Source organism: Podarcis tiliguerta, assembly GCF_965153285.1.
Source record: "Podarcis tiliguerta genome assembly, chromosome: 14".
Classification (NCBI taxonomy): Eukaryota; Metazoa; Chordata; class Lepidosauria; order Squamata; family Lacertidae; genus Podarcis; species Podarcis tiliguerta.
This window is the reverse complement of record NC_139547.1, coordinates 19846425-19863651: the sequence shown is the minus strand read 5'-3', so window position 1 is coordinate 19863651 and position 17227 is coordinate 19846425. Positions and strand designations below refer to the sequence as shown.

At 45.6% G+C, this 17227-nt stretch overlaps 1 protein-coding gene across 2 annotated transcripts in view; it reads right to left on the bottom strand.

Annotated features, from left to right (window-relative positions):
* Positions 1–17227, bottom strand: part of NTRK3 (neurotrophic receptor tyrosine kinase 3) — a 409192-nt gene that overhangs the window by 28442 nt on the left and 363523 nt on the right. Inside the window, exon 16 of one of the 2 annotated variants that reach the window (XM_083411958.1) lies at positions 5671–5745. The exons of the other annotated variant lie outside the window; for it this stretch is intronic. Coding sequence (XP_083268084.1) covers positions 5671–5745 — 75 coding nt within the window. The remainder of the gene's footprint in view (positions 1–5670; positions 5746–17227) is intronic. 2 annotated transcript variants of the gene reach the window in all.

Here is a 17227-nt window from a genome sequence, read left to right as displayed (position 1 = left end):
TATTAAATGATACAAGATGTACTAAGGGAATTTTTTAATCAGCATATTTTATAGACTGGGGGTGGGAAATCAGTTTTTTAATAATAAAAAAAAGGAAAGAAAGTGAAGAAGGAGAAGAAGGTTAACAGCTAGGAGGTGGCTGTTTGGTGAAAAAGGACAGCTACTAGAATGACATTACAATGTAAGAGAGAGCGGGGAGATCAGTCTATATATATATATATATATATATATATATATATATATATATTTGCTTTCGTAGATTTTCACGGGTACAGGAATGCAGGTTTTGGTGTCCTCGGGTGTCTTCCCGTGTAAAAGTTGGGGTGTCTAGGCGACGTTTCGACGAGGTCTCACTCGTCATCTTCAGGCTGGTGCTTTCGGCTTCTTGTTACTGGAACAGAGTAGGATCTCAGTGTTTGAGTTCCTATAAATACTGTTGAGGAGGTGTGGTGTATAGCCTCCAATGTTCTGGGCAGAGAGGAGGTTCCCAGGCTAGTGTGCCTTTTCTTCTTTTGTTCCTTAATTACTTGAGGGATATCTTGAGTGATTTCTTGAGTGATTTCCTGAATACCACTTAGGTGGGTCATTAGGTGTGGATTAGTTGCTAAAGCCTTCGTGTCTTGAACTCTTGAACTTTGTGAAGAGTTTTTCTGAGAAGATGGCTGTACTGCACTTGGTTGTGCTCTGGCTTGGCTTCGTGTATAGGGGCGAGCTGTGGTTTTGTGGCCTGTGCCAGCCAGATCTGTGTAGGGATTGCAGGGGGGTGCAGCATCCGGAGGTGCCACCCTGGTTTGGCTACTGGATGGTGTCTGTAATTTATCTGTGGAGAGGGTCTGGGTTTGGGTCTGGTGTGGTTGATTGGTGATGGCGTTCTGTGTGCCTCTGGATCTGGTGTCAGATTTTGTGGGGAGGGCTAATTTCCAGATGTCTGGCAAGCGGGATGTGTCGTCACGCTTGTTCATGTTGTGAGGGTGTTTCTCTATCTCGATGGCTTCCATGATTATTCTCTTGTGGTGATGTTCCATGTTAAAGAGCAATTTGGAATCTGCAAAATTAATTTCGTGTCCTGTTTCTTTCATGTGTTGGAAAAGAGAGGAAGTTTTTTCTTCTTTTTTGACGGCATTCTTGTGTTCTGCGATCCGTGCATTTATTCGTCTGTTTGTTTGTCCAATGTACGTGGCTGGGCAGACTTTGCAGGGTATTTCATAGACCCCTTGGTTTTCCAACTGAATTTTATCCTTGGGGTTTCTGAGGATATTGGCTATTTTTTGGTTGGTGCAAAAGGCTGTTTTGATATTGTGTTTATGGAGGATTTTGCTAATTTTATACATCTTGGACCTGACCAACCACTGCCTAACCAACACGTACTTCATCCACAATGGACAAAGATACAAACAGATAGAAGGAGCACCTATGGGATCACCCCTCTCACCGGTCATCGCTAACCTGTACATGGAACACTTTGAAACCAATGCTTTAGACAAGTCAGAACACAAACCCAAACTTTGGCTCAGATATGTTGACGACACCTTTGTAATTTGGCCACACGGGAAGGAAAAACTGGATAGCTTCCTCACACATCTCAACAGCCTACACCCCAAAATACAATTCACTATGGAAATAGAAGCCAACAACCAACTTCCCTTCCTTGACGTCCTAATCTACAAAAAACCTGATGGCTCCCTAGGACACACTATCTACCGGAAAAAAACACACACCAACCGCTACTTACATGCACAATCACACCACCACCCTGCACAAATAAACTCCGTAGCCAAGACTCTCATCTCCAGAACCAAACGCCTGGCTGACGAAGACCACTTGACAACTGAGTTACAGAATCTCTCAAATGTGTTAATTGCCAATGGATACCAGCAAAACAGGGTTACGAAGCTAATCCAAAAAGAAACACCCCCCAAAAACCAAGACACAGAAGAAAACAATGGCATAGCCCTCCTTCCTTATATCAAAGGCACTACAGATAAAATTAGCAAAATCCTCCATAAACACAATATCAAAACAGCCTTTTGCACCAACCAAAAAATAGCCAATATCCTCAGAAACCCCAAGGATAAAATTCAGTTGGAAAACCAAGGGGTCTATGAAATACCCTGCAAAGTCTGCCCAGCCACGTACATTGGACAAACAAACAGACGAATAAATGCACGGATCGCAGAACACAAGAATGCCGTCAAAAAAGAAGAAAAAACTTCCTCTCTTTTCCAACACATGAAAGAAACAGGACACGAAATTAATTTTGCAGATTCCAAATTGCTCTTTAACATGGAACATCACCACAAGAGAATAATCATGGAAGCCATCGAGATAGAGAAACACCCTCACAACATGAACAAGCGTGACGACACATCCCGCTTGCCAGACATCTGGAAATTAGCCCTCCCCACAAAATCTGACACCAGATCCAGAGGCACACAGAACGCCATCACCAATCAACCACACCAGACCCAAACCCAGACCCTCTCCACAGATAAATTACAGACACCATCCAGTAGCCAAACCAGGGTGGCACCTCCGGATGCTGCACCCCCCTGCAATCCCTACACAGATCTGGCTGGCACAGGCCACAAAACCACAGCTCGCCCCTATACACGAAGCCAAGCCAGAGCACAACCAAGTGCAGTACAGCCATCTTCTCAGAAAAACTCTTCACAAAGTTCAAGAGTTCAAGACACGAAGGCTTTAGCAACTAATCCACACCTAATGACCCACCTAAGTGGTATTCAGGAAATCACTCAAGAAATCACTCAAGATATCCCTCAAGTAATTAAGGAACAAAAGAAGAAAAGGCACACTAGCCTGGGAACCTCCTCTCTGCCCAGAACATTGGAGGCTATACACCACACCTCCTCAACAGTATTTATAGGAACTCAAACACTGAGATCCTACTCTGTTCCAGTAACAAGAAGCCGAAAGCACCAGCCTGAAGATGACGAGTGAGACCTCGTCGAAACGTCGCCTAGACACCCCAACTTTTACACGGGAAGACACCCGAGGACACCAAAACCTGCATATATATATATATATATATATAGCATGGAGCATTAATAAATGAGCAGGCCTTATACCAGGAGAAAGTTCACTGTGTTTTTGCAACAGGAGGTGGTACATTTACTGGGTTGGAAAAGACAATGAATTGAATTGCAGGATCATGACTGATTTGGGTAGGAACAGCAGTGGCTGGTGCCCTTCAGGATTGGTAGGGAGACTAACGATAGGTGGAGCCAGAGCCAATGGCAGCCAGAGCCAATCAGCTGTAGTTTTGTCACCATCCTCCTCCCTGTTGAATTCTGAAAGGGCAACACTGAAGATGCATTCATATATAATATAATTGTAGAGTTGGAAGGGACCCTAAGGATCATCTAGTCCAGGGGTCAGCAATGTTTTTCAGCTGTGGGCCGGTCCCTCAGACCATGTGGTGGGCCAGACTATATTGGGGGGGGGGGAGGAATGAACGAATTCCTATGCACCACAAATATCCCAGAAATGCATTTTAAATAAAAGGACACATTCTACTCATCTAAAAACACATTGATTCCTGGATCGTCCACGGGCCGGATTGAGAAGGCAATTGGGCTGCATGCAGCCCCCGGACCTTAGGTTGCCTACCCCTGATCTAGTCCAACTCCCGGCAGTGCAGGAATATGTAGCTGTTCCATATGGGAATTGAACCTGCAACCCTGGTGTTATCAGCACCATGCTCTAACTAACCACCTGAGCTAGGCAGATTCACACGTGAGGAGTATTGCATTAGTTTTCCTGATTATAATGCTAGTATTTCTGTCTCATCTTCTAATGCTCCTTTCATACTGCAGTAGCTGTTGTGATATGGAACTCTGGCTTTTTGGACAACACAAGATATTGTATGGATATTTTTGGATGTATAGTTTTATGTTTATGTTTTGTTTTGAAGAGTTCTACAAGTAAAAGTTTGATGATGATGATGATGATGATACCACCCTATACCCAGAAGAAGTCTCAGGGAGTTTCACAGAATAAAATCAAAATATAAAACCACAAAATACAAGATCAAAAATAAAAACAACAACCCAATAACTCCCCCCCCCCAAAAAAAACCCCACCACATTTTTAAAAAGAACATAGGATGTCAATCAAATCAACCAAAGGCTTGGTAAAAAAGGAACATTTTCATGGGTGTGGGCAATGATTCATTCCAAAAGTCAGTTCTCATTCATCCAGTTGCTTCAAACTGCGCAATAATAATATCGGCAATAGGAGATCTTGAGGACTGGAGCTGGGGCTTACTGCATGCTAAGCATGTGATCAGCCACTGAGCTATGTGGTCCTTCATCCAAGAGATGAAACTCCCAGCAGCAATTAGAGGAGCTGAGTCAATGTGAGAGAAAGGTGGGCCATATAATAGGGTGACCAGGTGTGCTACGTTACAGAGAGAACACTCCTCTGCTTGAAAGAGTCCTCTGGGTGAAGGGCTGCTCAGTCCTGGCTTAAAGCTAAAGCATCTTAAGAAAGGAGAGCAGAGGAGGTCTTGAAGATGCCTGTCAACAGTGAGACAGCGGATGCAACAGGTCCCCTGATGACAGTCTTCTCATTATGCTGATATCTATGGCACTTCTATTTAAATTATAGTAATAGCTTCTAAATTTGCATCTATACATAGGAATCGGAACATGCAAATTTTATGCAGATCTTTTGTCCTCTTTTGGGAGGGGGGATAATTCCCCACCCCAAGGCACAGAACGATTGAGCGGCTCTCATCTCAGAGAAAAGGCAGGTCAGGTTGATGCACAGAGGAGGGAAGGAGCAGAAGTAGTGGGGTTGGGGGTGGGGGGAGCTGGATAACCAGGAGCTGGGGGTCTCGAGAAGGCAGCAGCCCAGCACAAAGAAGGGAGCATTGTAAAAGGATGGGGTTCCAAGGAATTAGGAAGGTGGCGGCAAAGGGGCACAGAGGGGAGTGGGGGGGGGAAATTGAATAAAATATTGGGGGGGAAGGTAAGCCCTGCACTGCATAATTGATCACATGACACACCATTTGAATGGCAATGCTCATCAAGGAGGAGGAGGCCTGCCCCCCTCAAATATTTTATGGGGGGCAAAGCCCCCTTGGCCCCTAGGAGTCGGCTCCTGTGGAGGGGAGCCACCAAGATGAAGAATAGCTTCGAAATATCAGCATCTAGATCACTGGCTGGAGCCCTTTAGTTTGAGTAATGAGACATAGGAGAGGAGATGGAGGCCATATTCATTCGCACCATACATTTAAAGCACCTAGATTTAACACACTATGATCCCCAGCTTTCTGTGAAAAGAGGGATTGATTGTTGGACCACTCTGAGAACTGTAGCTGTAGGAGGGGAATAGGGGCTCTCCTATCAACTCTCAGCACTCTTAACAAACTACAGCTCCCAGAATTCTTTGGGGGAAGCCATGACTGCTTAACGTTGCATCACAGTGCTTTAAATGTATATTGTGAATGTTGCTGACATATACCGGTATTTCTTTTTTAATAGGAGCAAATTAGCAGATTGCAGAGGGACCTCTAGGCAAGAGATTGCAGTCTGCCCAAGCACCTAATCTACAGCATGGGTGATCTATAGCATGGTTATCCTGCCCCGCCCCAGTGACCAGGTTCTCAGTCAAGCAACTGCCCCCCCACTGGAGTCGAGATCCACTCACTGTTGTAGCTGCCATTGCTGCTAGTCTCTGCTGCTGCCACGTTGTCCTGAAATAGCCCTTCGGATGCGGCACTTCCTGACAGCGAATGGTTGGAGACAAAGGGAAAGGAGGGTTGGGGGAAAACAGAGAAGGAAAGCAGGGAGGGAGGACGGTGGGGGTGGGGGATATGTGAAGGAATGAAGTAGGGGACAAGAAGGGAAAGGGTGTGTCTTTAACTGCATCAAACGTCTTTTCACCGGCTGCAACATTCCAACAGCTTAATGCATATTTCAGGCTTTTTGATAGGTTGTTGCCTATGGTGGTATCGGTTTCATAGTTTTTGACCTGGCAATATATTGCAAATCATGGTGTGTGTGTATGTGTATGTGCTATGCAAAAATCACAATATGGGAAAAGCCATGAAGCTACTGTTGGAAACAAAATCTGCCCTTTTCCCCTTATAGGGTACACAAGAGCCCTTATAGAGTCCTTTGTAGGTTCTCCATCTGTTGGAGAAAATAACAGAACCAACCAGAGAATATTGAGAAGCAAAGCAGCTAGTAAGCCTGATCTTTATTAAAGCTGTTGCAACAGGGTGCTCACCCCACACGCAGGAGAAAGGAGGAGGACCCAGAACAAAGGTGTGCCTGCCCTTATATAGACTTTTTTAATTGCCCGCCCTCAAACTCTAGACCACCCCAATACATCATACATACATACATCACAGGGAACTGTCCAAAACAGAATACTGAGTGTGTTGTTTATCTCCTGTCTGGAAAGTTACCTGATTGCATTATCTGGGTTTTGGCCACTCTTTTGTTATTATAACTACTTAATTCCTGAATCCAGGTCACAGGTCACAGGCTCACCCTATTCACACCTTAAATGTGCCCTTAAGGCAGGATTTGTGAGCACAGAGACAATGGGGAGGTTTTTTTTTCATTTCCTCTCTCCTTGCAGAGAAACATTTGGTCAGTTTGGGAGAGTCAAAATGGTTTCAGGACTGTTTTCCTATACTGTTTCAGAGACATATTTATGCACATGTTTGCCTTGTACATTTAATTTATATATTTGAGACATTAAATTCTTATAACACTACCCAATGCCTCTCTCAGTTCCTTCAGCCCCTGTTAACTCTGCAGGGGCCAGAAAAAAATCAGGATGCCGGAAAAACCATGAAGCTAGCCAATGCTTCTACATAGCTCCATCACAATGTTGAAACCCAGATACTGCCCAGCCCTAGTTGTGGGTCCCCAAGCAGCTGCCCAAGGATGCCAAGCACTGGTGCTAGGGGATGCTCACAAGCAGGGAATAGCGGCAGCTGCATCCGTATATCGATACAATGCAGTCTTCACCAACCTGGAGTCTTCCATAAGTTTTGGACTACAATTCCCATCATTCACAGCAAGCATAGCATCCTGGCTGGGGATGATGGGAGTTGTCGCCCAAAGTTTCTGGAGGGCACCAAGTTGGTAAGGCTTATATGTAGAGATCAGTGATGGTTGGAGGCTCTAGTTGAGAGGGAGGGAAATAATATTATTGCTGTATTTTTTTTAAACTCCCCTGGATTCAGAAGTTACAATTTGTCTGATATGAGAATCCCACAGCCAACAATGGGGCATTATGCACAAACAAACTCTAAGCAAAAAAAACCAATCAAGATTCAGAAGGGGGGGAACACAAATATAATAAAGAACAGTGCTAATCTCATCTAACGTGCTGGGATGAAAGACTGATGTCTCTCTCCCCCGTCCCTCCGCAAATAACTTAGAGAGACGGCACTCCATTGTTGATTTACAACCCTCTTTGAGTAAATATGAAGAAACTGCCATTGCTTCAGACTATACAAAACCCAATGATCTCATCCATTTCCCTTGTATGGTCAGGGGAAGAGAAAGAGGAGAAACATTTCTTTTCCTGGCTGCTGTGAGATTCTAGCAAAACGTTGCAAAGCTTAAGTTATTGCTGGGAAGAATTAGAAGGGATTTGGAGCAACCTGTTTTTGACAGAATAATTCCGTTAGGACCTAAGCTACTTATTGGATCTGGTCCACTGCAAGGATGGCTTTAGTTCAGCTCTGTTGCTTCACAGGCCACCTTCCACCATGTCTCATGTTGCTCCCAGCAACAAGTAGACTCTTTGTAGGCCTCCTCTCAGGATTGGACTTGAATCAAAGGCTTCAACGTGCCAGAAAGGCGATTCCGACTAGACATCAGGAAGAACTTTCTGACAGTAAGAGCTGTTTGACAGTGGAACAGGACTCCCTTGAGAGGTTGCAATCTCTCCTTCACTGGAGGTTTTTAAGTAGAGGTTGGACGGCTATCTGTCATGGATGCTTTAGTTGAGATTCCTGCATTGCAGGGGTTTGGACTAGATGACATTCCAACTCTTAGGATTCTATTGCATCTTCTGTGAGGCCAATATTTGCCCCCAAATTTGTGAGCAAGGAGGCACTTGGCTTTGGGAAAGAGTCATGAGGCTCTGGCAGTGTCCTATACTCTGCCCATATCCTCCCCAAAGCTGGGGAAGTGCTAACTAGGCTTTGGGAAGGAGAAGGGAAGACTCTGGGACCCCGTCAGAGCCTCACGCTTCCTTCCCAAAGCTGAGCACCTCACTTACTGGGCTTTGAGATGGCACCCCCTTAGGTCAGCGCCCAGTGTGAGTGTACTGCTCACAAAGCCCTAAATCCCTAAAGGTGCTGGCAAAGGACTGGCAAACTCCTGTGGCCCATCTCAGGAGGCTGAACAAGAATGTTATTCTATCTCTTAATCAAGATCAGAGCAGCAACAGCACATTTCTAACTCCATCTAAAGGTAAAGGTACCCCTGCCCGTACGGGCCAGTCTTGACAGACTCTAGGGTTGTGCGCCCATCTCACTTAAGAGGCTGGGGGCCAGCGCTGTCCGGAGACACTTCCGGGTCACGTGGCCAGCGTGACATCGCTCTCTGGCGAGCCAGAGCTGCACACGGAAACGCCGTTTACCTTCCCGCTAGTAAGCGGTTCCTATTTATCTACTTGCACCCGGGGGTGCTTTCGAACTGCTAGGTTGGCAGGCGCTGGGACCGAACAACGGGAGCGCACCCCGCCGCGGGGATTCGAACTGCCGACCTTTCGATTGGCAAGCCCTAGGCACTGAGGCTTTTACCCACAGCGCCACCCGCGTCCCATCTAGATACAACTAAAGTCCAGCGCCCCCTAGGGACTAGGGATAATGACGCTATCCACATAAGGAGACTGCCATATCTGAATCTAAACCTGGAGGGTCTTCAGCTCAGGGTGCCTCAGGCCAGTGGCTGAAAATATCTAGTATTGACCAAGAAATATTTATACCAGGCCTGGCCAATCCAGAGACTTCATGGCACTTTTCAACCGCAGGGGCCAAATCACCCCTGTTGACCTCTGTCCCTGGAATGTCCTCAGAGGCCTGAGCACACACCCTCCATATAAGAACATAAGAAGAGCCTGTTGGATTGCATCTATGGCCCTTCAAGGCCAGCATCCTGTTCTCACACTGGCCAAGTGGATGCCAATAGGAAGTCTGCAAGCTGGACCTTAGTGTAATAGCATTCCAATATAGTTTACTAATCTAGGTTTCTGCTAAAGTCCAAACTGCTGACCAGACACAGACGATGGTACAATGGTGGAGAAACATGCACAAATGGGCCTCATTAGGACATCCCAGAGGTCTCATGGTGAATTTGTTTGCCCAGCTCATTGCAAACTATTCACATCTAGATGTTGTGCATTCAAAGGGGCTGCTTTTCATATTCTTGAATTAGGAAGGAAAACTCTTTTGTTGTTGTTGTTGTTCCCTTAGCCATCCAAGGAGCTGGCCTTCCAAAAACTCCTGTTCCAATGCATATGCAATTTTGTGCACCATTGCCCACCAATCTTAACATTCTCTGTGTGAGAGCCTAATCACAACAATTATTTGATTAAAGGCTACTGCCAGACATCCACCATGCAAGACTCAGGGAAATGAATGGGAATTTAAGAAGGAACAAGGTTATCATTATACCAGCATATCCATTGACACTTATCAGCACAATATGGGGTGTGGGCACATAAAGGACTGGTCTTTGAGCTTTAGATGATGCATATGAAAGGAACCAGGGATATACTCTCTAGTCACCATTACTCCCTCTAATAGTGAACACAGCCCAAAGTACTGGAGTCTCAGAGAAACAAGAAGGAGATATTAGCAAATCCAAGGTTGGCACTAGTTTTTTTTTTTTTTTTTTGTTTTTTTTAATGATCCTAAAGGGGCAAACCTCCCAACCAAGGAATCAGCTATAGACTGAGCATAGGAACATTGGGAGCTGCCTTATACTGAATCAGATCCATGTAGCTCAGTGTTGCTTACACTGGCTGGCAGTTGCTCTCCAGGGTTTCAGACCAGGGCTCTATCCCAGTCTTACCTGGAGATGCTGGGGATTGAACTTGTGACTTCTGAATGCAAGACAGATGCTCTGCCAATGAGTTATGGACCTGAGCATGGACTGTAGCCCTGGAACATTGTGTGATAGAACAGGAGAAAATGAGAAAGTTGGGAAGGGAATTGAATCAGTATCCTGAATCAGTGGCCGACTGGACCGTTGAACTGACTCGTCCCCTCCCTCTGTGAAACAGAAATAACGAGCTTCATTTTGCAAGCCAATCCAAAACTCTAAAAACCTTTTTTTTTTTTTTTTTTTTTAGCAATGACTGCATGAAAACTGGTGGGTGGGAGGAAGGAATGCTCATGTGTGACCCTCTCTCCAAATGTCATCTGTGAATGATGGGATTCTTGGCCCCTTCACTCGGTATCCAAAGCAAAGCCATGAAGAAACTTCTTCATGGCTTTTGTCAGGAACTGCTGACAACTATCCCATGTGGCAAGCCCTGTCACCGCAGTTTCTCACCAAAGAACCTTTGAGACCAACTCCATACAGGCTGGCCATTGGCTCTTCCTGGATAGGGTAGAGAACCTTCTGTCTTAGTGGCACTTTCCTCCAGTAACAAGGTCTATCCGAGTTTGGATGTGTATCTAGCCTGAATTATTGTCTTATTCGCTGATCCTGAATATTCCTCAATCCTGCCTCCTGGGTCTTCCTCTGAACCAAGGTTGGCCCACCTGTGAAGCAAGGTGAAGAGACTGCCTCAGGTGGCAGGAACCACAAAGGCAGCAGATCCAGCCTCCAAGAAATGCATCATCCACAGCTGTGGTGCTCCTTGGAGGCTGGATCTGCTGGTGCCTCAGCAGTCCTCCCACTCCCAATACAGCAGCATCTTAGTGAATGTTGTTGTTGTTGTTGTTTAGTTGTTCAGTCGTGTCCGACTCTTCGTGACCCCATGGACCAGAGCACGCCAGGCACTCCTGTCTTCCACTGCCACCCGCAGTTTGGTCAGACTCATGTTTGTAGCTTCGAGAACACTGTCTAACCATCTCGTCCTCTGTTGTCCCCTTCTCCTTGTGCCCTCCATCTTTCCCAATATCAGGGTCTTTTCCAGGGAGTATCTTAGTGAATAGGAGGCACTAATGGTCTCCTCCCACCCTTGTTCCTGATGTAGGTCTTTATCCCCTTGTTCTTGGTGCAGATCTTCACTCACCCCTTCTTCCCTGGCAGGGGGCTGCCTCAGGTGCCAAAATGTCTTGGGCCAGCCCTGCTCTGAGCTTTACTGAACATCCTCTGGTTTAATCCTCTGATCTTGATCTTAGCAATTAAGACAGAGAAAGTAACAACAGCTACAGTCTTTTGCACGCTTATCTGGAAGTCAGTCCCACTGGCTTCAATATGACTTCTGTGCAGACGTGCAGTTTTCAATTCAGAGCATATTTTATTTTATGTTCTTTCCCCCTCTTTGAAATGAAAATTCCAAGAGCAAATATTCTGACCACATACTAGCCAAGAGAATTCCCACTCCCCTCCAAAAAGAAACTCTTTCCATGCAAATATCGTAATTACAAAAGTTAAGGAGGATATTTATATGTAAATTTGTGCCACTCTTCTTCTCTATGTCTTGCAGAATGCCCCTTCATATGAAGAAAAGCCTTCAAGTTTGTCACAATTAAAGAGTTCCCAGCACACTCAACAAGCTAAGATGTGTGTGTTTGCCCTCACTTATCCCAAAATGCACCACAAAAACCATACTTTTAAAATGCTTTTGGAGTTTCTTTCTGATCAATGAGATGCTTGGCTAGGTTTGATCCACCTTTGCAATGATACATGAATGCAAGTGACCTTATATTCTCTCTCTACACTCCCTTCCCCACCTGCCTTCCTGCCTGTCTCAACAGTTTTCATAATGCCATTATACAAATCTACACTCTCCCCCAATATAGTATGATAGTGGTGGTGGTGTTATTCTGACCCATTTTTGATCAGGTCATGGATCTGGCAGTAAGATCCAACCCACCATTTGAAAACCAGTGGTCTACAAAGTCTTATGAAGAAGCATCTCCACCACCATTACCCAGCTCTGAGGTCCAGCTCTGAGGGCCTTCTGGTGGTTCCCTCACTGCAAGAACTGAAGTTACAGGGAACCAGGCAGAGGGCCTTCTTGGTAGTGGCACCCACCCTGTGAAACACCCTCCCATCAGATGTCAAGGTGATAAAGAATGATACAACGTTTAGAAAACATCTGAAGGCAGCCCTGTAGAAGGAAGTTTTTGATGTTTGATGTTTTATTATCCATTGGAAGCTGCCCAGGGTGGCTGGGGCAGAGGGCCTTCTCAGTAGTGGTCTCCCCCACCCCCACCCCCCGTGGAACACCCTCCCAACAGGAGAAGAGTAACTATATAACCTTTAGAAGACATCTGAAGGCAACTTTGTTTAGGGCTGCTTTTTAAAGTTTTATGTTTTATTATATTTTTATAAATGTTGGAAGCCAGCCAAAGTGGCTGGGGCAACCCAGTCAGATAGGCAGGGTACAAATAATGTATTATTATTATTATTATTATTAGACAATATGATTATATTAGCTTTCCTTTCATACCGCTACTTCTTTAGCCCCTATCACCTATTTTCCCCCAGAGCCCCCTGTCCTTGTTGCTGGATAAGTGTTATAAAAAAGAGAGGATGAAAACACAAATTGAAAGCATAACTAAATAAAGTGGCCATACAAGGCTCCCACGAGGCCATCCTTGGCCTGAGCAGCTCTCAGCATCACAACTTTTGCTTCTGTGAGCCATGCTTAGTCCCGCCACCCGCAAGCTCCAATTCATTGGCACTCCCAACCAAGAGCTTCCCATCGACCTGACAGGAGTTCCTTTGTCAGCATTACTCTCATTACCGATAATAAAATGAACAGCAAGCACATCCGAAAGTATCAACCACACAGGTGGAGAGCTGAAGGGGAGAGAATGAAGTGGGGAAAGGGAGTCTGAGGATCAGGTGCTGCAGGGAAGGGGGGGGGGCAGAGAAATTAGGATAATTACCATTCTGAGATAATGCCATGCAATGTAACACAGCCTAATTGTCCCATTAATTCCTCTGCACTCACAATGCTTTGCTATGAAGGGCTCTTCAAGTTTCAAAAAGGAAGGGAGGGTGGGAGTCATTAACTGTGGGGCTTTTTTCTGTTAGGTGTAAATGAGGGAGAAGAGAGAACAGCCAGAGAGAGAAAGAAAAACTCACTAGAAACTTACGAAAGCTACTACAGAACAGCTCCCCTTTTCGGAGGGGGGGGGGGGGGCGTGCTGCGGACGGCGACCAGGAACCTCCCAGTGACCCAGCTGTGGGTGGAGGAGTGCTGCCCACATCATTAGAACTCCCAGCCACCGTATCACGCCCCCCCGACTGACCAATCGGGTTAGCCGGGGGTGTGGCCACATGGTGTTTAGACCGTGGCGCGGCTGGGGAGGGCAGCCTCCATTCGTCTCCTCCGTCGGATCTCCCAGCCCCCTCTCTTTTCTTGAGTTGCTTGACTATGGCCTTACTATGACTAATGTCAGTCACCTGGTTGTCGGGGCCGGGTGGGAATTTTTCCACTTGGCAAATTGGCACCAGCCATTTGGTTTTCGCCTACGTAGTAGCAATCGTCACAACTTTGTAAGGTTAGGCATTGGGTAAGCCTGTCATGTGAGGAGCAGTTGTTGCCTCTGGCCTGCCCCTCCACTTTAAGGGTATCCTGTTAAAGGGATCCGGGGGTGTGGTTCCTGTCTGAAGCCTGGGTGTGGGCTAGGTCCATGCCACAACCCACCAGTGACTGTGGGGGTGCTCAATTGATGTACATCATAGGGCTCCCCCTATCAGTGGTTGACCCTTCCGGGACTCCTGCAGACAGGTAGGAGTCAGGATATAGTCTTGCTTCACCCAATTGCCTAAGCAAAACCCCTCACATCTATAACCAATGAAGTTGTGGCCTAATTTATCCCATTAACCCAACATATTTGTGTCTGTGTGTTTACTTCTGAGGGAACTGCAGGGCCCGGAGCCTCGCCACGCAAGGGCTTCTACTGGGAGCAGAGATGGTGGCATCAGTCAATTTCACTTTGTTTTTCATATCCCCAGTTCAGATCTTCACATTTCCACATCAGTTAACTTAAAAAAAAAAAAAAAGTGTTCTCACCAGCATTTTAGTAAGAACATAGTAAGAGCCCTGCTGGGTTAGGCCAATGACCCATTTTATCTAGCATCCTATTCTCAGAGTGGCCTCCCAGATGCCCAGGGCTTGTGATGTTTCACAAGCAGGACTTGAGCACAAGAGCAGTCTTCTGGGGGTTCCCATCAACTCATATAGAGAAGCATTTCTGCCTCTAACCATGGAGGCAGAACATAGCCACTAGGGCTAGTAGCCACAGGCAGTGGTATCCTTCATCAATTTGTTCAATCCGCTTTCAAAGCCATCTAAGTTTGGGGTTATCGCTTGACTCCTGCGCAAGCAAGTTTCGTGGTTTAACTGTGCACTGTGTGAAGAATTTCTCTTCGTATACACATTTTTCCATGCAATTTTTCCATGCAAAATTTCTATGCAATTTCCCCTAACACAATGCAGTTTTATACACTATTTCCACACATATATGCATCTTTATGCACATTTTACTCCAGCGCAGGAACTTTTCTATATATCGCTTGGCTGGAGAACAGCAAGTAAGTGCACACTTCAGCAAGTGCAGATTGGGTAGGTTTTCCTTTGAATCTGAACTGAACTGAATTTTTCTCCTCCCATCCCATGTTGGAGAGATCTGCATTTGGGATTTTCAGAGTGGCCACCATTGCTTCTCAAGTTGTGTGAAATGCCCCAAAGGAATAATCATAGTGTTACTTTTGGAAGTCCCCTCTCTTAACTGGTATAGAAAGGTCCATAGCTCAATGGTGGAATACCTGGTTTCCAGGCAGAAGGTCCTTGGTTTAATCCCCTAAGTAGGGCTGAGAAACATTCCCTGCCTGAAACCCTGGAGAACTTCTGCCAGTCAGTGTAGACAATACCAAGCTAGATGAACCAACAGTCCATCTCATTATAAGGCAGCTTCCAGCTTCCATCAGAGATGCTTGCATTGTTTGACGCCAAATAGCTGCCTTTAACATCATATCACTTGGGAAAGAAGGAACAAAATGATTCTGCTGGGAGGCAAGTAATAAATGGCTTATTAGATACTGAGGCATCTAATTTGCACTCCCTCTCGTCCCAAACACCTACTAGGCTACTGACAGGTGCCCTAATGACAGGGTTGGGATCACAAGCAGCTCTTCCACCAACTCTATTTAACTGGAAATGGCCGGCATTTCACAGGTCATTATTTCTTCAGTTTTAATCAAGGGGAAAAGGGCCAGAAGCTCATTTAATTAGCATCAATCAAATAGGAGGGAATGATAGAACTCCTGAAGGGCAGGTGAGGAATCGATTTATCCAGTTACGCTGCAGCTAGATTTCCAAGAGTGGCCTAGTAACCATGTGCTAAATATACTGCAGCGGAATTTCTAGCAGCAATTTTCACATACCAAAAGAAGAGGGTATGCCTGCATTCGTGGACTGAGTCACAGCCCAAGAAGAAAGAGGGCTGGTATCTCATAAGAAGAGCTTGGATCAGGCCAATGACCCATCTAGTCCAGCATCCTGATCTCACAGTGGCCTGTGTGACACCCTCACTCTCTTCCCATGTGGCTTCTAGCAACTGCTATTCAGAATCATTGCTGCCTCCAAAAGTGGTGGTAGAACATAGCCATCATGGCTGATAGCCATTGGCAGCCTTCTCCTCCATGAATTTGTTCAGTCCCCTTTTCATGTCACTGCTTACTCGCCTGTTCTCTAAACGAAAATGTCCCCAAAGTGGCAGCCTTTGGGAGTCACTCCATCTTATTCCATGTGAGGGTCACATCTGACCTGCTTAAACTTATAGGGTGCTGGCCATACCCTCCAACATTCACCAGATGCAAATAGGGACATTGCCTATTTGCTAGCTCTTAATAATAAGAGCATAATCTTTGTATTCTCTTTATGAAAAATCTTCTTATATTTGCACAAGATGTCCATTCATTTCAGCAGAGGGAACAAATCTAGATACACCCAGAGATATTTACCAGGGCAGCTCTTATGAAGAGGAGAATGCCATCGGTGAACTGGATCTGGATTGGGGGCAGATGTTTTCAGCTGCCTTGGATTTAGCAGCAATCTCATGGTTTTGGAAGAAAAACCCTCATTAAGGAATGCCACAAACTCCTGAGCTTTTTATCTTCTGATGGCAAAAGCTGAAAATTCTCTATAGCAGATAAGTATCCTGAGCAGACAGGAGGGTTTCTGGTTATTGCCAAGGGGGGGAGGTGCAAGCTGAATGTGCAAGGAGATAGACAATCAAGCTCACTGAATGCAATGCAATGCACCCTGTAGTGAAACACAGTGATTAAGAACTGCACTGCAAAAACTGCATATCAGTATTTGCAGATAAATGTCTTAATCACACACTCTCCTTTAGGGAGAGAAGGTGCACATCTGTGTGAAAATAAAGGGGCTGGTTTCATGCACCTCTGCCCCTAAGGAAGGCATATCAAGAATCCAATCCGCCCATGCCTGTGACTTTGAAATATGACGGTTGCCAGGATGATAGTTTCCTTTTGACGTTTTCCACTGCTCGAAATGTTATCTCCAATCTCTGTGTGTGTGTGTTTCTTTTTTTTAAAATGATTTTCCAAACCATAAAACAAAACCCTCTTGCCTTGTCAAAGCTGGATAAACAGCTGAACTCATTCCAAGGTGATCTGAATAGGAAAAGGATGCATCTGTCTTCAGGCAGAACACAGAGAGACTTATGGGGAGAAGAAGGCTGATGTTGCTGCTGCTTTTGTTACATAAATGTCTGTTTGTTGTACACAGACGTGTTGCGGGAAATTAAGCAGTTCACCTTTGCAAAGCGCTTTGCATCCCACTTAGGCGAGAGCCAGATGGTGCTTCTCTCCCTTTGTTTTAAAAGATTTTAAAAAACAACACCACCAACATCCAAGCAATGAAAGCAAAGAGCCAGGCGTCAAGCCTGAGCCCAGAGTGTATTCATGCATCCCATCACTTGTGCTTAGTAAAAATGCAAAACGTGTGCAATTACAGGCACATACATACCGGCAAACATACCTAGCCAGAGCCATGCAGAGAGGTCTGGTGGGTT